Source organism: Lacerta agilis, chromosome 3 (genome assembly GCF_009819535.1).
Source record: "Lacerta agilis isolate rLacAgi1 chromosome 3, rLacAgi1.pri, whole genome shotgun sequence".
NCBI classification, from domain to species: Eukaryota; Metazoa; Chordata; class Lepidosauria; order Squamata; family Lacertidae; genus Lacerta; species Lacerta agilis.
The window spans coordinates 103,844,988-103,864,958 of NC_046314.1; the positions used below are offsets into that span (position 1 = coordinate 103,844,988).

The 19,971-nt window shown below is 43.8% G+C and overlaps 1 protein-coding gene across 1 annotated transcript in view; it reads left to right on the plus strand.

Annotated features, from left to right (window-relative positions):
* Nucleotides 1-19,971, plus strand: part of MSH2 (mutS homolog 2) — a 50,312-nt gene that overhangs the window by 26,424 nt on the left and 3,917 nt on the right. Inside the window, exons 8-13 of the mRNA XM_033145057.1 lie at nucleotides 1,792-1,901; nucleotides 10,986-11,109; nucleotides 12,333-12,483; nucleotides 12,628-12,725; nucleotides 18,346-18,591; nucleotides 19,253-19,457. Of these exons, the coding sequence (XP_033000948.1) occupies nucleotides 1,792-1,901; nucleotides 10,986-11,109; nucleotides 12,333-12,483; nucleotides 12,628-12,725; nucleotides 18,346-18,591; nucleotides 19,253-19,457 (934 nt within the window). The remainder of the gene's footprint in view (nucleotides 1-1,791; nucleotides 1,902-10,985; nucleotides 11,110-12,332; nucleotides 12,484-12,627; nucleotides 12,726-18,345; nucleotides 18,592-19,252; nucleotides 19,458-19,971) is intronic.

The window sequence follows — 19,971 nt, forward strand, 5'->3', positions numbered from 1 at the left end:
GGTGGAAATTGCCCCCAATCTCATTCTTCTACTTTTCTAACGCAAGCAGAAGAAAACGAGCAGAAGATTCTGCTTGTTGAGTGGGCCTGAGATCAGATTCCTGCCGCCCAGGGCTGCAGCCCACAACTCCCAGGTGCTGTCATAAAAGGGGAGGCATAAAGCCATCAAGCACAAAGTAAGAAAAACAGTAGAGGCAATAAAAGCTCAGTATAAAACCAGCTGTAAAAGCTATAAAACCAGCTCTAGGGCCAGAAAAAAACACTGCCAATTAAAAACAGTTAGTTTACGTGCTGAGAAGCCTTGGCAAAAAAAGAAAAGAAAAAAAGACAACACATTCTTTCCTTCCTTTTTCACATAGGAAGTGTTGCTTTTGCAGGACTAATTTGTGAAGTGCGTGGCTAATATTTGCTCCAGTTAAAAAAAAATTTAGAGCAGCATTTGCCAAGCCAGTGCCCTCCAGAGCTGGTTGGTGGTTGATGGGAATCATAGTCCAAAATACTCAGGAGGGCAGAGGCTTAGCAGAACAACCAGGCTGTTTCCACCTCTCTCCCCACCCCACAACTCCTGGTTTCAATATTAATAAGTGTATCTTCTCGGGGCAATTTAAAGTAGAAGGCTGGATTTTTTTTAAAAAAAAGCAAAATGGTGAACTTATGAGAAATGCCTTGCTCATTAAGAGAAGAAAAAGGATTGACTATGCTGACCTCTGCAGATGTACTTTTCTGATTTGAATGTGCCAGTAGCTAAGAAAATGAAATGGAATGTCTGAAATATATATTAAAAACCCTCTTTAATTTGGCAGTCTGAGGAATACATTGTGCCTGTTGTCTTAAAAAAAATTAAAATTGTCTCTGCAGTGTTTGTCACCTTCCCCTGAAAATTGGCTTCTGTATTGTTCTTTATAGAGCAATTCTTGCTTTAAACATATTTGTTGTTCTGAACTGTTTTTACCGTATTTTTGCGCCATAAGACACACCTGAACATAAGATGCACCTAGTTTTTAGAGGAAAGGGGGAAAGCCCTGTTTTTTTTTTTGAGGATCAGCTCAAAGTGGTGCAGCTTTTTTTGCAAAGGGAAAAGCCCTGTTTTTTTGAGGATCAGCTGAAAGTGATGCAGCTTTTTTTGCAAAGGGAAAAGCCCTGCTTTTTTGAGGATCAGCTGAAAGTGGTACAGCTTTTTTTGCAAAGGGAAAAGCCCTGTTTTTTTTAGGATCAGCTGAAAGTGGTATAGCTTTTTTTGCAAAGGGAAAAGCCCTGTTTTTTGAGGATCAGCTGATAGTGGTGCAGCTTCTTTTTCAAAGAGGAAAAGCCCCGTTTTTATGGGGTTCAACTCACAGTTCTGCAGCTTCTAGTCCTACAGCCATTTCTACAGTTTACAGACAGATAATCTAATCAGCCAGTCACATGTCGCTGGGGGAACAAACAGCCTCCCTCTGCATTCAACAGTGGAGGCCTGGGCAAGGGGCTGGGGCTGGAAAGGGAGCCTTATCTCTCTCCCGATCACTTGCTGAACAGCTGTTCGGCGGCTTCCTTTCAACACCTCCTTCTCTCTTTGTAAAAAAAAGAGCACGATCTGCTTTTGGCCCCTAGGCAATTCTGCTCCAGGGTCCATGCATTCACTCCATAAGACACACAGACATTTCACCTTACTTTTTAGGAGGAAAAATGCGTCTTATGGAGCGAAAAATACGGTAATTATCTTCTATGTAGATTGCCTTAAGATGGTAGTTTGCAAGGCAAGGAATAAATTGATGGTGATTATGATACATGTTTGTGTTTTTCCTTTTTTTAGAAGACAGCAAAACATTAGTACAAGCAGTGTTCATAGGACCTCTGAGGGAGCTGTTGTCTGACTTCTCCAATTTCCAGAATATGATTGATGAAACTTTGGACATGAACACGGTAATCTGAAGGGAGCAGAATAATGTGGCTTGGTTCTGTCAAAGATGTGCTGGGTGGATGATGACCCGGTGGCATTAGCAGCATGCACAACTTTTCTATATTTAAACTTTTCGGCCTGCCTTTCTAAAAACTTGCTCAAGGCTGTTCCACCAAAATTACTAAAAACAACCATAGGGCAATAAAAGAAACCAAGTGTCAGCACAATTTAAAAATCACCAAGGACTAGCATTAATGGAGGAATCCGATTACAACATAAATCTGTCCCGTCAGTACTGTATGGTACGTGTTGAAGCTAACTGTATGATGTGCTTCAGAAACGTAGGTACGAGTAAAGGACACAGAGTTTCTTAGGGAGGGAGTTCCAGAAACTTTATGCCACCACAGAGAAGGCCCTGCTACAAACAGCCATAGGGCTGTTCCCTCATATATTAGATGTGGTTAGTGTTAGCATTTTCATCCCTCCCTTTCTGTCAATCTCCTGACTCAGTGGAGAGAGCTTACTTGGTAACTGTTATTCCTAACTGTTCTTAACTGTCAGTTCTGAAGAGAGAGTCCTGAGGTAAAATGCGTTCTCATCTCTGCTAGGTGACTGAAACTCACACAGTCTGTATAGTCTGTGTATACACACACACACACACACACACACACACACACAGACTATACAGACTGTGTGAGTTTCAGTCACCTAGCAGAGATGAGAACGGATATATGGATAAACCCATCAGTGAGTCCTCTTTTGCAGATCTGAGTGGCCAGGGTGGGGGCCACTTCCAGTGGGCAGAGACATTCCTTCGGTGAATGTGCTGTGATCATTTCGCCTTATCGACATGGCAGGTACCTATTTACATTTGGGCATCTCTTGAACACCGGTTTGAAGGCAAGCAAGCCTATGCAGCTGCTTAAACTTTCTAGATTAGCCCGTCATTCAAACAATTATTTTATACTGGTTTTATGGTGTGTTGGGTTTTATTATACGTGTATATATTGTTGTACATTGACTTGATATATTTTGAGTTGTCAGTATATAAATAGCTTTATAAATAAATCATAGGGCTGGGACGAAAGGCCAACCGGTCAGAAGGCTGTCAACATGAAACTTGCCTCTCCAAGGTGAGAGCATCAACATCCAGGAATAGCATCCCATAACCAATGCAGCTGAGCGCCTCTAACATAGAGTCTTAACTAATTCTTGAAATGCAGTTACATGCTACAGGAACAGGGTGTGTGTGTGTGTATTTTTCATGTGTGATAATTAAAGTTTGTTGGACTGCCTGGGTCAAGTTATGACTGGAGGGTTGTAGGTTAGTGTTAGAGCACGTTCTGCAAAAGTTCTCACTTCAAAAGGCAGTTCTTGGTGCCTCCCGGTAGGGCTGGGAAAGACTCCCTTCTTGAAATCCCAGAGAGCTGCTGCCATTCGGTGTCAGCATTACTGAGATAAATGGACCGTTGGTCTGACTTGGTTGTAAAGCTTCTGATATTGCTAGATATTCAACCCACTTGAAATCTGGATTAGGAGAAAATAGGAAGTTATTTCAAGAAGCGGCGGCAGAACTGTCTTACTTGCTGCAAAGAGAAGCGGCACGATCAGTGCTGTACGTATATGGTCTGGCTCTACCCCCATCAGAAGTTCACACAAAGAAAAATGGATTCTGCAACCTGTAGGACGCAGAAATAAGAAAATGTTCATTTGCTCTTTTGCCAGCCTGACGTTCCTGCTGGTACATCCATGCAGCCTGATCTTGCCGCTTCTCTTTGCAGCAAGTAAGACAGTTCTGCCGCCGCTAGGGACCTGTTGCTGTGAGCCACTCCTCCTGAGTGTGTCTCTGCTGTTGAGGATTTCCCAAGGTTTTACCCACCTGCTTTCAAAAACAAAAGGTTGAGAAATTTCCCACATATTAAATTCTGTTCTTGCTTGCATAGAATTGTAAGCTAAGATCTGCACCTCACTACTTGATTGATCTTCTGTGCAGAATATGGAGGGGGTGAACTCAAGAGGCTGGAGAAACATTTTGGTGAATGATTTGTGAAGCAAAGAGGGCACCGAGAAGGACTCTTTTGTTCATAGTCTGGGGAGAATGCTTTGCCTTTTAAAAAGAGACTGCAAATGCGATGCTAGACTCATGGTAGAGAATAAAGGGCCAGTACGGAACTCCTGTTCTTTCCAGTGGGGGTTTACAGCCCCTTAAGAATCTTATTTGTCCTCCCTGGTTGGCACAGGAAGGCAGAATGCTCTTGAGCTCAGGTCCTGCTTGCAAGTTTCCCACAGGCATTTGGGTGGTACTGGAATTGGATGCTGGACTAGGTGGGCTATTGACCTGATCCAGCAAGCTCTTCTTAAGCTCAAACGCTATAAAGCAACCAGTGGGCCAGAGTCTGAACTATAATAATAATAATTTTATTATTTATACCCTGCCCATCCGGCTGGGTTTCCCCAGCCACTCTGTGTGGCTTACAGCATATCTAAAAAACATAATAAAAACTCCTGATATAGGGCTGTCTTCAGATGTCTTCTAAATTCTTTATCTCCTTGATATCTGAAGGGAAGGCATTCCACACGGAGGGCACGACTACTGAGATGGCCTCCTGCCTCCGAACTAGTGTTCCTGCTCCCCAGGTTTATTTTTGCAAAGGAAAAATGGGAAGCTTGAATTTACTTTGTAAAGAGATCAACCAATTCATTCTACTTTCAGCTGCCTTCTTGATGCCCTTCTGTGTCTACTTAATAGCCAGCTTCCTGCTTTGGCCTTCAGATGCTTCCAGGTGCTTGGCTGCTTCATGCACACCAATTGTTTCACTCTTTATTTTTAAAGGGAAAAACAACAAAGTAGATAAGTTTAAACAAAGCCAAGTAAGACACGTGACCCCCAAGTTTTGTTTGCATTTCCAAAATCCAAGGAATTTAATGAAGGCCGATGTTGGAGGGGCAGCTGCGGTTGCTGGAACAGCAAACTGTCCACAGCGGGCGAGAAAGCGGGATCTCGCAGGTTCTGATTTTATGGCCTTGTGTTTTGCATGAAGACCTGTAAGAATCTATCATTCTCTTTAATAGGGTACGGTAAAGCTGCAGGTTGGCATAGCAACCAAATTATATTGCTCGGCCTGCGCTGAGTAAACTTCCAGCTTCACGGACTTAGGTTTATAGAGCCGCAGATACATTGCGTGAGGTAGCGTGTGTATATTATGGTATTTTATCTAGTGGCACTTGTGTACATTGCACTTCACAGAATAATGTCACAAGCCTCCTGTGACAAGGAGCTTATAGTCTCTTCCAAGCCTTGGTGGGTGTCCAGGGGGAGATATTTGCAAGGTTGAGATTTTATTTATTATTTGAGAAATTTTTACAAACTGCTCAACCAATAAGCTCTCCAAGTGGCATGCAAAATAAAATTACAGCTGGGGCAAAGGAAGCTGCATTATACCGAGCCAGGCAGTTGGTCTGTTTAGCTCACATTGACTTTCTGCATGCATAGTAGCTGGTCTACCACTGTGCCGCAGCCCCTGAACAGAACTAAAACCCACAAACCACTTAAAAGCAAATGGCTTGCCCAAACAGGAAAGTGTTCAGCTAGTGTCTACAACAATAAAGTGTGAGTGCTTGCCCCATGTCAGTAGGCAGGGACCCCCAGAGCACAGGAGCTAGCCCAATGAAGGAACATTTCCTTGCAAATGCATTGTGGGGCACTTTGAAAAGTAGGAATTGGGAGTCCAACAACATCTGGAGGGCCACAGGTTGCTGACCCCGGTTTACTAGATAAAATCCTGGAATTGGTCGCACCATCTATGTGTTTTGGATGTTACACCTCGAGGTCAGAGGTGAAGTGTCTCTTGGTTGATGTCAGCGGTGGAAAGGTGGGATCCAATCCCATACTATTTTGCATGTGGACCAGGTCATTGACAGCTGAATTTGGTTGGGCCAGATCGGCCCCATCCTTGATCTGCTCCATACATGCTTTGGAGTAATTCTGACCGGCTTACAAATACCAGTATTAGCTCTTGACTGGGCTCTGCTTTGTTTTATGTATTTTATTTACATGCCTATCTTAATCGCTTAATGCTTAAAACTCTTAGGCAGTGTACACTGTGTACAGGGTAAAAACAATATCCCTTTATGACAAAAATACAGATGTGTGTGTATAATAAAACAGATTCAGGGAAATCATATAAAGCAGGGTTCAGTCTTATGACTCAGGGAAAGTGTATATTTTTACAAGACACCTGAAGCAACTGATGGCAGAAGGAAGGGTATTATTCCGCAGGGTATTCGATAGGGTACTGTGCTACAAGTAGAATTTACCCATCTGATCCAAGCGATCTTACTGGTCCGTAGAGGGGCAGGTTGTCTTTCAGGTTTGGCCCTCACCCACTCCATTAACTGAACCCAAGCACTGATTCAGCACTTCCACCCCTCTCCAGCTCTCCAGAATCTAATGGAAAGGAGAAATATTGCCAGGTGCCGCCAGCATACTGGTGGTCCCCTTGCTCCTGATCTCGAGCTGAGGGATCGCAGGTTACTCAGGCCCTAGGCTTTGAGTTAAGTTTGTAAAGGCCAAGTGAATGCAAGTGGTTCAGACCTGCAAAAAAAAAGGGAGGTCAGCTGGGGATGCGTAGCGCTGGGGTGGTAGAAAGATGCCGTTTACAGTTGAGCCAACACGTTCTCTGGCAGGGCATTCCAAAGTAGCATCGCATCCTCCAGAACAGTGTTTTTCAACCACTGTTCCATGGCACACTAGTGTGCTGTGAGATGTTGCCTGGTGTGCCGTGGGAAAAATGGAAAAATTCAAGAGAATTACTTTATATATAGTCAATATAGGCACAGAGTTAAATGTTTTAACATTTTCTAATGGTGGTGTGCCTCGTGATTTTTTCCATGAAACAAGTGTGCCTTTGCCCAAAAAAGGTTGAAAAACACTGCTCCAGAATGTAAACAGCATGAGCTGGGAGATTACTCCCCGGCTGAAACCCTGGAGAGCTACTGCCAGACAGTACTAAGCTAGATGGACCCTGAGGGTTTGACTTGGTTCAAAGCTAGCTTCCTGCATCCCTAACATTTTAGCTGGCAGCAGTAGAGACTGAGCCAGGAGTGCCTGTATGCAGAGAAAGTGCTTTGCCATTGAGCTATAGCGCAAAAGAGGAATGGAGAGAAAGAATTTGTGTGCCCCTGAAGGTAGTCCAGATAGCTGCCAGGAGATGTAGGGAAAGATAATTGCACTTCCCCTGTTTTGTCTTTGGGGAGGTCTGCTCTGCACTTTTCTGAGAATATTTTGACTTCTGCGGTGGCGGCATTCAGCTTGTTCCTGGTCCGCAAGCAAGCAAAGGGCTTCTTTGTAGTTGCTGATAGTACAGTGTGATCACAAAGCTCCATCCCTCCTCCCATTCCCTGCAGGCTCTAGATGGCTTTTCCTTGCTGCAATGCAGGTTACAATGTGATGTGCAGAAAGCACACAAGTCCTTTTCAGCATTTTGTAATGAATTTTTCATCATCCTTACAAGTTTGAGAATGAAGGGGATATAAGGCTTTCACCTCTTTTGTTATTTTCCCCAAAGCTTCTGGTAAAAGTGAGGTTCCCTCGTCCCATTTTGAGTAGTGTGACCTACGAGAAACCCATTTCCCTGATGAAATGACTGTTTTGAAAATAGCTTTTTAACAGAGAACATGTGAGCAGTGTAAGGACATGGCAGCTTAAAGTTAAAAGGATTTTTTTTTCTCCTAAAAATGTTAGGGATAGATTTAGTAGAAGGTGGTTTTTGAATTTTGCTTTCAGAAACCCATTATATGGATTTCTCAAATGGGCAGATAAGTGCAGAGTTGATAATTTGAAGTTAAAATGTGAGGGCAAATGAATGGCATGGACCAGTCTCTTGATATTGAAAACCTTCTTGTTTCTTAACTGATGAATCAAAGTGCGAAAAAGCTTTAATAACATATTATGAGGGGGAAACAAAAAACAAAGCAATATTCATTTCTGAGGATCCTCTGGTACAAGGTGAAAATAAAGAAAAGTACTTTTGAGAGAGGCTGTGACAACTAGAATCTGTTTTTGAAAAAAGGGGGGGAAGCATAGATCCTCAGGAATGTTATCTTATACCTAACATGAAATGAGTTTTCAAAAATAAATTTCTGGTAAGTTAGGAAGTTTTTTGTTGTTGTTTTTTTTGATGCAGTTGAACCTTCAGTGCACAAAGGTCCTTCCTCTTCCCTCCACCCCTTAACATCCAGAAGTTTAAAGCGGCAACAATAGAGCTTCTGTCCTCAAAGTGAAAATATTAGCATAGCATCCATGAGATCTAGTAGCACAACATATTGGTGGATCATTTTGCTTGCCTTTTGGGTTTTCATCCCACTGTGTGTGGCTTCTAGAAGTTTGTAGACATTGAACCTAGAGCTCCATAGCCCTGTTTCAGATATTTCTGCATGCTGCTGTATATCTAATACTTAGTCAGACCTTGTGGTTCTTATTTATTGTACTTTTTGCCATTGATGACTTGCTGCTATTTGAGATTTGTTAGCATTTTGGAGAAGAAACCCACTTCTCCAAGGAAGTTCTTCAGCCGGCTGCCTGCCTGACTGTATCTAGCTACCTTTTTACCCTTGCTCTAGGTCTAGGTATGGTCAGGCAGCCGGCTGATGAACTTTTCAATTGATGGATTTGACTTCCGTACTTATCTGGAAGGCTGGGCTGATGTTTCTGGGAATGCAGTAGACCCCCTCATCCTCTGTTTTGCTAATGTGTCCCTGCTGGGTAAATGTTAGAGCATCTCTCTGACAAAACGATCACAGTAGCAGCTGCATCTTTTCACAAAAACCCTTCCAAGCAGAAGTGAGCCCCCCAGGAGGACACCCGTTTTGTTTTGAATATGCTCCAGCAATCTGCTGTTAGAAGTGGGGGCGCAGTTGTTTGCACATGGAAAGTATACCAAGAAGAAGTCTGCCTTGTCAGATCAGTGGTCCATCTAGTTTTCCACAGTGGCCCATGGGAAAATCCACAAGCGAGGTATTAAGGCAATAGCTGCTGCCCCCTTAGCTTTCTCTATCATTGGACGTCCATTCATATAGCTATTATGTGCCACTTTTGGACCCAAAGGCCTGCAAAGCAGTGAACAGATTAATACAAAAGAAGAATAAAAGCACAATAAATACAGAAGTAAATAAATCAGTAAAAATGTGAAGCCGCACAATTACCTGTCGTGCTTAATGGTCTCACCGGACATGCAGCGCCCCATCATTCTACCTATCACTTAGGAGCAAGGCTGGCTCACCTTCGCCTCCCCTTCCTCCCAACCCAACTGTCACAGTCTCCCAAACCCAAAAGGGAGTGTCTTAACGCTCCTCACTTGCAAAGAAGCAGCCCAGAGACATCGCCGTCAAGTCATCTAGTCCGGTGGCCCTCAAAACACCTGGTGGCAGCAGATTCCATACCTAAATGGTGCATTGTATGAACTAGTGGCATCTCTTGAGTCTGTTCTTCCTACCACATCTGCATTATTTAGCATTAACACCGTTCTTGACACACTATGCACAAATTGTTCCTTTGGACATGGCCCTACCTGAGCCAAGGTTGCGGCGATTCAAACCTGATTACAAGAAAATGTGTGTGAGGTAGTTTGACATCACAATATATTATTGCCTAAGATCTGTTCACTGGATTTCTGCAGTGTTCATAGAAGTGTTATTCTGGCGTTCTGTTTTGGGGATCTCGAAGGCAGACTGACTAAACACTCAATTCTTTCTTCAAAGTTCAAACTGTGCTTTGTAGCTCCAAAAGATCATTGCTGCTGAGGAGCTTGTGGAGAAGATTTAGATTTAAGTGTGAGTGGAGTGTGAAGTTCATCTGCATTCCAGATGATCTGCCATTTTGGGTGGGTGGAAAAGACAGCGTTAGGCCTCTGAGTACCAGTTGCCGGGAATCTCAGGTGGGCAGAGTGCTGCTGTGCTCATGTCCAGCTTGCAGGCTTCACCTGGTCCTTTAAGCTCATCTTACATTTTTATGTTCTTTTTCAATCTGAGCTTACCTGTTCAACAGGATCTCAGTGTAGAGTATTCCGGCGCCCTGCAGGTGTTTTGGATGGAAGCTCCCAGCAGCTTCAGCTGACATTTGCTGGCCAGGAGTTTTAGTCTAAAACACCAGGAGGCACCAGATTGGCAAAGGTTGAGTCCTTCCTGAGCTAGGCAGTTTCAGGCTGCGGGTGAGGAATTGTTACACTGGTGGGAAGAGTTCTAGCCTAGCCTACTGATGTACTACTCTCTTTTTTTAAAAAGTTGTTTAGTATTTTCAAAACTCAATAATAAAAAATGAACAATAAAAGCAGCTAACATGTTTCCCAAGAAAGATCAGACAGTGACTGCACTGTCTGATCTTTCTGGAGAAATGCTTGTTAGCTGCTTTTGAATTCCATTGCAGACGTATAGAATATATAAGAAGGTACATGAAAACCAGCCACAATCTCTCCACAGATTGCCATGTGTCTTGGGCGGTATTCTTGTATGGTCCTCACACTGCATATATGAAGTAAATGGTTGCTAAGTTACATGAAAAGACGGTGGGTTCGTTTTATCCCTGGCCACTCGGATTTGGCATGTCACTTTTTTTGCCTGAGCAACTGCCCAAACTCAAGTACACCAAATCAAGGGACAAATCTGTTACGGAATGCCGACATCCTCTAAATGAGGAGCTACTGTCGAGAAGTTTTCATAAATTTTTATTAGAATCATCCCAAATCCTGTTGTGCAAATTCTTGATATGCTTAGAGTTCACGTGATTGAACTTTTTTAAAATAAAAAATATAAAAGTCCTCACCATGTGATTCATTCATTTATTTTTATTTTATGTAAGGTGTTGATCAGCCCTTAGGCTGCAAACCCCAGAATGTTCTGTGAACCTAACATATCTTTTGATAAATACTTGTTTTGACACTTAGACTGATCTAATCGAGAGTTTTAATCTCCCACATTTGTTACTTAGTTTATGTGGTCACAGAAGTTGCTTTAGATGAACTGATGGGTTTTAAATGCTTCGTAATATGACCAAAGGGTCTTGGTGGCTGCTTTTAACTCTTTTGTGGACAATTTCTCTCTCCATATCCCAGGTGGAGAGCCATGAATACCTCCTGAAACCCTCCATTGAGCCGAGCCTTATTGAGCTGAGAGAGAATATGGATAAGCTAGAGGAAAAAATGCAGGGTGTGCTGAAGGCGGCAGCAAGGGAGCTAAGTATGTTGGCATGACCTTCACTTTATCCACACTGTGATTTAGAGTGTCCCCCCCCAAGCTACTTCCAGTCAGTCCGTGTTCTGATGCTGAAAAATGCTCCACATTTCCACTGTTTAAAATACAGTTGTGCACTTGCTTTTTTAAAAAAAACAAACCTGTTGTTGGAAACTTCTCCCACAGTACATGGTCAGAGGAGGAGAACTGGATATCTTCTAAGGTCCACTCTTAGTCAGCATGAAGCACAGAAAATTTGACCAGTGCCTTTTCTCTGTTCAGGGAACACCTCTTCTCCTGCACCCAGAATCCCCCGCAGTGCACAGGTTTTCTTGGGCAGACGCACAGAGATCCGTCTGCAAACGAGGCGATGTGGAATGAGTGCTTTAAAGCTGCCAGCAAATGCTATCATTGCAACTATGCACTGTGTGAAGAAGTGCTCTTTCTTTGTATGTCCTGAATCTCTCACCATTCAGCTTTTGTTGGATAACGTTGGAGTCTAGTACTATATTGCAAGGGATCACGAGGGTCATCTAGTCCAACCCCTTGCAATGCAGGAATCTTTTGCCCAACATGGGACTCAAACCCATGACCCTGAGTTTAAGAGTCTCGTGAGAAAGAGAGAAACTTCTACCTATATACCTTTTCCACACCATACACATCAGTGGAAATCTCAGTCATTCTCCCCACTTGCCCTTGTTCTAAACTAAATAGTCCCAACCCATGTAAGTTTTTCCTAGTATGGGAAGTATTTCAGGCCCTTGATAACTTCTGGTTGCTCTTTTCTGCACCTTTTTGAGCTCTACAATATCCCTTTGGAGGTGCAGCAGCCAGAACTGTTGAAGTACAGGTATATGTTTATCCTTTGTGATGATCCTGTCTATCTAGTGTCAATAAATAAAGCATTCCCTATAAGAGCTTCTCCCTCTCCCTGCCAATTTGGATAATCTTGGGTTTGCGTGACATTACAGTAGAGGGATTTCTAAAGTGTGACCGCAGTTTGAAACTCCTCTAACTCTTAGCGAGCTAGGTGTTAGGACTTGTTCCAAGCCCTGTGACTATGAGTTAATTTCTCGGCAGGTGGCCTGGTACAATATCAAGCAGCAAAAACCCAGCCAAGAGAGAAATTTGACTCACTGAGTGGGGATAATGAAAATGTGATTTGTGTGTTTATAATGCCACAATCAGTCATGGATTTTCTTCTCCCCCAATCCCTTCCCATGAAACAGGTCTGGAAGCCGGCAAGAGCATCAAATTAGAATGCAACTCCCAGTTTGGGCATTTTTTCCGAATCACCTACAAGGAAGAGAAGGTTCTGCGAAACAACCTGAAGTATAAGATCTTGGAAACCCAGAAGAACGGGGTGAAGTTCTCTAACATGTGCGTGAAACACATATCCCTGCCTTTGCCTCGGAACACCAATGGAAGTGTCCTCTAAACATCCTGTGGGGTGGGTGCGAGTCAGTGAAGTGTTCTGCCAGGTTGCGGAAGTTTGCTAACATTTTCCTTTTCGTTCCTGCACAGTCAACTGAAAAGCATTAATGAAGAATACATAAATATCAGAGGAGAGTATGAAAAAAGCCAGGCCATCGTTGTTAAGGAAATCATCGGCGTTGCCTCAGGTAAGGAACACTGTGTGCTTATACATGGAATCACCAGATATGTTCTGAGGATATGTTTTAACCAGGTGTAAAACACCCACACACCATTTGTGGAGTGGGTACAAAAGTAATTGGTCTGCTCTCAGCCTGCGCCCTCTGCGAAACAGAAATGTGACCCATCTTGTGGTGAGGACAAACGACGTTAACTGCGGAAAACAATTTGCCAACATGGCCTGCAGCCATACATCTGCTTAGAGGTGCCAAGCAGAACTGGGTTGGGTTTTCCTCTGGCTATTATATAGCACTCAGCTACGGATGTCAGCACAACTGCTGCTAATGAAACAGAAGGCACTTCAAAACCTTAGACTTCCTTCCACCTTGATTTCCTGTCCCTGTTCTGGTTTTCCATGAACATTCCCTGACATCACGGCCATTCAGCCAGTGGCGGGTTGGGTGGTCTCGCTTCTAGAAACAAAAGTGAGCACTCTAGCAACTCTGAGCATCAGTTGTCTGAGGTCACAACATCTCAGCCAATGTCTGGAGAGGGCTTTTAAAACTGGCAGGAATTGCCAGACTTCTGTTTTTATATCCAAATACTATTCTTCACTTTAAAACATACTGGTGCAATTTTTTGTCACTGTTGTATTATTTTTGGCACGTTTACATGTTGTGTGATTTTTAATGTGACAGTTTGCATCTCTGCACCCCTAAGTGTCCTAAAGGAGTGCCATCGCAGAGATCTCTGTGTTCATGAATTGGATGTAGATTCAAGCAACGGGAACCCTCAAATCCTGTTCTGGCAGGGCACTGATGTGCAGGTAGCATGAGAATGAGTAAGATGGTGATACAAATGAGAAAGGCTTGTGGTTTTCTCTTGCGTAAGCTGTTCCAGATTGCGTAAATGCTCGGGAGCAGCGGGCGCCCAAGCATTTGGACATGGCAGCTAAAGGAACGTGCTGTTCCAAACAGTTAGCCTTGTTTAGTGTTTCAGATAGGGCCTCGCAGCGTTTTACCTTTGCATTTTGCTGTCAACTGTTTTGAGTGAAACGGAAGTGTTGATTATAACACCGCCTTCTTTAGGTGTTAAAACGTGCTGAGAGGTAATGATACTGCACCACTTAGGTAAAATGGCTGGAAATGAATAAGAAAAGAAATATATTGTCAGCTAGGATTGTCATTTTTTAAAGGTTTTATAAATTTGTTTAATGGTGCATTCATAAACCAATCCTCTCTCTCCCCTGCCCCCCCCCCCTTTGTGGTGGCTGCTGTATTTGCCACGTGATTGGATTAAAGCTGAATTAGATGGCCTCTGAAGGGGTCCAACTTGCTAAGACATCTGCAGCCAAAGCTTGATTTATATCACAGGGCACATCCAAACCATACATTTAAAGTGCTATGATACCACAGTCATGGTTTCCTCCCAAAGGATTCTGGGAGCTATAGTTGTTGAGTGCGCTGAGAGTTGCTAAGAGACCCCTATTCCCCCTCACACAGCTACGGTTCCCAGAATGGTTTAACAATCAGTCCTTCTTCACAGGGAACTCTGGGAATTGTAGCTCTGTGACAAACTACAGCTCCCAGAATTCTTTGAGAGAAGCCATGACTGTCTAAAGAGGCACCACAGTGCTTTAAATGTATATACAGATAGATAGATAGATAGATAGATAGATAGATATTATTACGGCCATTGGCCCATTGCGCATGATTTTTCAAACAACATATATATACTTAGCCTTTCTACTTAGAACTTCGAAAGGACTTTAAAGTAACAGACTAAACAGTAAATTTACAACATAAAACATCACTCCCTATTTATAAAATTATAAAAACATCAATTAAGGTAATAAATGTGTATACATGGCCATAGTTTGTCCATTTTAGCCCAGTTTTCAGCTTGTAAAAGGAAGTAACTTTACGTTGCCTCTGTGGTGACTGTTTTGTATTGAGCTGGCAAAAAGACGCAGGCAATTTAGTTGGTGCTGAATCAATTTCGCTGAGGACAGCTCTAATAAAAAGCCTGCATAAAATTTATTAATCTGCTTAATGAATGAACAAATAGATTGCACCATTTAATCTTTTCAGTCTTCCTTTGTGGGTGCTCTGGTGTTCAGTTTAGCTGTGGAATTGTCTGGCTTCTTTGTTTGACTACATCTTGTGTTTATCGCTTGACGTGAAATGTACAAAGCACTTTACAGAATTACATAAGCAAAATACAGTTCCCTACCCCAAAGGATCTTACAATCAAAATTTCTGTAGTAGAGGTATCACTAAGGGAAGTTGTAGGAAGAGAGATAAGGGCTGGGAGGACCCCCCCCCATGAGCAGGTTTTTTGAGGGTGCATGGGGAGTTGCAGAGGAAAGGGGAGGCAGGGGGGAGATTAATTGAGCAATCGAAAGTCCATTGCGCAAGCAGAATAGCAGCATTGTGTACAATCTCCAGAGAGCCTCTGCCTGTCAGTTTGTAGGCTGTACATAGTAAGATTGACCAGTGGTTTGACTTTATATGGCAGCTTCCTGTGCCCCTTTCCTGTCTGTTATGGGAAAATTAAAAGTACCCCACCACCACGCCTAAAAAACGAACCAAAACTAGAATCAGGAAATCTATAACTGAATCTCCATCTTATCTGGTTTGACCCAAAGCTGAAGTGGCTCTACTGGAGCACACTAGCAGGCCCAGCAGCAGTTTTAGGAAAAGCTGCTTGGGTGAATGCCTCCTAGCTTTCTGGGAGCAGAATTGCAAACATCTCAGTGAATACATTAGTGGTGGTTTTCTTAACTTCTCCTTCCAGGGCAATTATCTATCATTGTTTCCCCAGTAGCCTTTTGTGGGTAGAAACTGATCTCTGAACATCTGGCCAGACATCTTTGCATGGTAGTTATAAGATCTTTTGGGGCAATAAAACGCACAGTTGGGAGGCGTTGTGAAAGTGAATTGGGGTGTTTGGTTGGGCAGGGCGGGTGGGGGAGAGAAAGATGGTGTCAAGAAGATCAAATTCTATCCCCGTGGAAGGTTTTGTGTATAATAGAGAGAGAGCAGGTCTGTCTTGTCAACCAATTTATGCATTCAGTGTTAACAGCTAGTGATGTGCTTTTTCAGAGTCAGGGTTGTTCACAGCGGTTTAATTAGCCCTTGCTCTTTACCAGTTCAATGAGACGGCAAAGGTTTGCACTGGAAAACTTTCCAGAGAGAATACTAAAACGTGCAAGAGTGATTTCCCTGGTGTGCACTTGCGGAATGAGCTTTCTGAGTGCTAAAATGTTGTCACCTGACATCGCTTACATACTTTAGGACTTGGCAAATAAGCGGCAGGATCCTTCCTGGGTGGTGTCAACAGATTCTGAGTGTAGTCGGTTTCCAATGCTTAATTGGAACTTAATCATACTTTGGCACAGCCCACAACTAGTGCTTTATAGTACTCAGTGACTCCGTTCAGACGTAGTACCATATTAATAATAATAGTAACAATAGTAACAACAACAACAACAACAACAAAAACTTATTTGTACCCCGCCCATCTGGCTGGGTTTCCCCAGCCACTCTGGGCGGCTTCCAACAGATATTAGGATACATTAAAATGTCACAGATTAAAAACTTCCCTGAACAGGGCTGCCTTCAGATGTCTTCTGAATGTACGGTAGTTTTTTATCTCTTTGACATGAGATGGGAGGGCTTTCCACAGGGTGGGTGCCACTACCGTGAAAGCCCTCTGCCTGGTTCCCTGTAGCTTTGCTTCTCACAGTGAGGGAACCGCCAGAAGGCCCTGGCCTGAGGTTCCCCAGCTCTGATGCAGACTTTAAAAGATCAGCAGCAGCAATTTTAACTGGGCCTGGAAGCAACCAGGCCAGGCAGCTACTGCAGATGAGCTAGATCTGGAATATGAGCAGATGAGCTGCAGCATTCTGCGCTAGCTGCTTGGTCAAACATAGAATACATGTAGGTCGTGTTTCAGTCACTTGTGTGGGAGGTTACTAAAGCATGGGGGACTGAGTTCAACTCTTTATCTGAAAAGAGCATCACATTGGCTCACTAGCTTAAGCCAGCAAAATGCACCCACCTGAGAATCCAGCAGAAGTTCAGCGTTTAGGAGCAACCCCTGGTTGCAAATCTCATCCTTAGTGGGGAATCTAACCCTACTAGGATAGTTTTGGGCTGTCCCATCATCATCACTTCTTTACTGCCTGGATTAAACTTCCATATGTTATCCCTTATGCAGTCAGTAACTGCCTTCAGGCATATTTTTAGGGAATGCAGTGCTGTACCTGAAGTTGCGAGAGGGTGTGTGTGTGTGGGGGGGGGAACAGAGTTGGGTGTCATTATTAGGGGCAGAACACTTTTTATGGCCCAGACATCCTCAGTGACTTAAGTGGTGTTTTGGGGTAGTTTGGTTCACTTTGAATACTGGTGGTTGAGGATCTCAAGAGGCTTCATGGCTGAGGGTTGCTTTTAGTGTATATATGCCAGAAGAGGATGAGGGGTTGGGGGAAGATATTGTTCCTGATGAGCACTGCAGGTGGTGTGTGTTTAAGGCTTGACTATCCCCTGCATGCGAAGTCAGGCTCCTGTGGATTGAGCGGACTAGGCCAGTAGCGGGTCCAACAGTCAAGAAGACTGTTTCTGCACGTGCTGTAGAGGGAAGTGAGGGGCACATGGGGATCGTCAAACCTGGGAAGGTAGCCCATCTAGGAGAAGGAAAACCCTGACCCTAAACCTCTGCTGCCTTGCGGCTAGACTCATTCCTGAGAAAGGCTTTGGGAGCAAACCCTGAGGACCAACCCATACCTGCTAGCTTGTGGGAAATCTTTGGGAGAAGAAAAGGTTAAGGAGTAAGCCCTGCACAAATCCAAAGTGAAGTCCCTAGACGGTTGGATGACACCTTGTGTGCCTCCTTCTGGCAACTCCTGCAGCCAGGCTGGTCCAAACAGGCTGCTCTGCTTTCATTTGGACCACACCAGCAAGGCCGAGGGGAGGGGGGGTCTTGTTGTCTGGGCAGCCCAGGACTTCCATACACACTACCTAGACTTGTGCCTTGGTGGTTTATGTGTCCTTTTTTAATGTAGTGAAATAGGTGTGGCTATTTAGACTGGCTGTTTTTTTTTTAAAGTGAAATGAAAGTGGTAAAGGAGAGGTGTAGCATCTGCTTTGCATGCAGAAGGTCTCAGATTCAGACCCCAGCATCTCCAGCTAGGACAGGGAATGTCCCCTGTCTGAAACCCTGGAGAGCAGCTGCCAGCCGGTATGAACAGTACTCAGCTAGGTGGACCGTTGATAGGACTTAGTATAATGCAGATTCCTGTGTGGACACTGAGCCTGCAGGGAGAGGGACCACTCAGCCAGGGGGGACAGCAACACAGTTCACTGAGGTGCAAGGATATTCCATAAGTGAAACGGCTGCACCTGCAACCATGAAGCCAGGACCCCAATTGACCCCCCCCCCCACCGGGGGATATTCAAATGCAAAAAAGGAAAAGTGTTCTATGTTCTCACCTGCAAGTTGGCTTATCACGTCACCAGCTAGAATTCTCATGGTGTGCTAGGATGGTAGAAGTTGATAGAAGCTGGTGGCTGTGCCAGATTAATGTCTGGATTTCTTTTAGATTTCCGCAAAGCAGGAAGCTGCATTGAGCCTGTGCTTTTCCAACAGGGTATAAGGAGCCCATACAGATCCTGAGTGATGTCATAGCCCAGCTGGATGCTATTGTCAGTTTTGCTCATGCGTCAAATGCAGCGCCGACCCCATACGTACGCCCAACAATTCTGGAAAAGGGGACAGGGAGGATTGTGCTGAAAGCCTCAAGACACCCCTGCATTGAAGTTCAAGATGACGTTTCCTTCATCCCGAACGATGTGACCTTTGAGAAGGGCAAGCAGATGTTCCATATCATTACCGGTAAAGACTTCGTTTATATGCCATGCCTGTTTCCCCTCTTGCCTCCATCTTCTGTGTTGTATGTGTGCGTGCGTTTTATTTATGAGGATGCTTTTAAAATAAGTCTGTATCCTAGCCTCAAAACGGAGGAGAAGTGAGCCTATAATAATTACTGCAGACGAGCGTTCTGCATTTAGGTGGGTGTTTTGATTTGAAATGGGGAAGCAATCTTCAGGCAAGCCTTAACGTTCCAGCTTTCAAGTTTGAAGACTGACTGACAACAAGTGCAAAACTGACCCAACATGCAAATCAGTGGAAGTGATTTTCATGATAGGAACAGCCATAGTTGCATTGGTGGTGGTGTTGCTCACTGACAAGGTAGAACAGCTTATGAATATGGTAATTAATCAAAAGCTAATAAAGAAGGACATTGAAGAATAGCTGTATTTAATCAGAATTAATGTTGTTTTGTTGGTTTTAGGTAGCATTTTGCTTCAATAGATACTGTTTTTATATCATGTACAGTGTAAGCTGCATACAGATTTTTGAAATACTAAGTGGTTTAAAATAAAAAAAAACAGCACAGTATGTTAAACTGAAGTTGCATATTAGGTTGCCAAGAAGACCTTTACTCCCCGTGCTTGAAATGCTGCTTAATTTGCTGCTGCTACTTGCTCTGCAGGACCAAACATGGGAGGCAAATCCACCTACATCCGCCAGACAGGGATGATTGTTCTCATGGCCCAGATTGGCTGTTTTGTGCCATGTGACTCTGCAGAGATAAGCATTGTCGATTGCATCCTGGCTCGGGTAGGAGCTGGAGACAGCCAGCTGAAAGGCGTGTCTACCTTCATGTCGGAAATGTTGGAGACATCTGCCATCCTTAGGTAAGACCTGCATTTGCAAACCTTGCTCACCAGAAGCCCCAAGTGTTTCTACAAGCTTAGTGACACCACTCCCCAAGGTGCTTGTGATCTGTTTTGTGCACAGGACAGATACTCTCTGAGACTGGCCATAGCCACTGGAATAATATATTTTTTAGAATCTCAGAAGTCTCAAAACATATACTGTATTTTTCGCTCCATAAGACACACTTTTTTCCTCCTAAAAAGTAAGGGGAAATATCTGTGTGTCTTATGGAGCGAATGGTGGTCCCTGGAGCCGAATTGCCCAGGGGCCAAAAGAGGATCGTGTTTTTTATTTTACAAAGAGAAAAGGGGGTGTTGAAAGGACCCTGCGCAGCAGCTGATCAGCAAGAGATTGGGAGAGAGATAAGAGTCCCCAGCTCCCTTTCAGCCCCGCCCCCTTGCCCAGGCCTCCATTGTTGAATGTGCTGCAGAGGGAGGTTGTTTGTTTCCCCAGCAACATGTGACTGGCTGATTAGATTATCTGTCTGGAAAC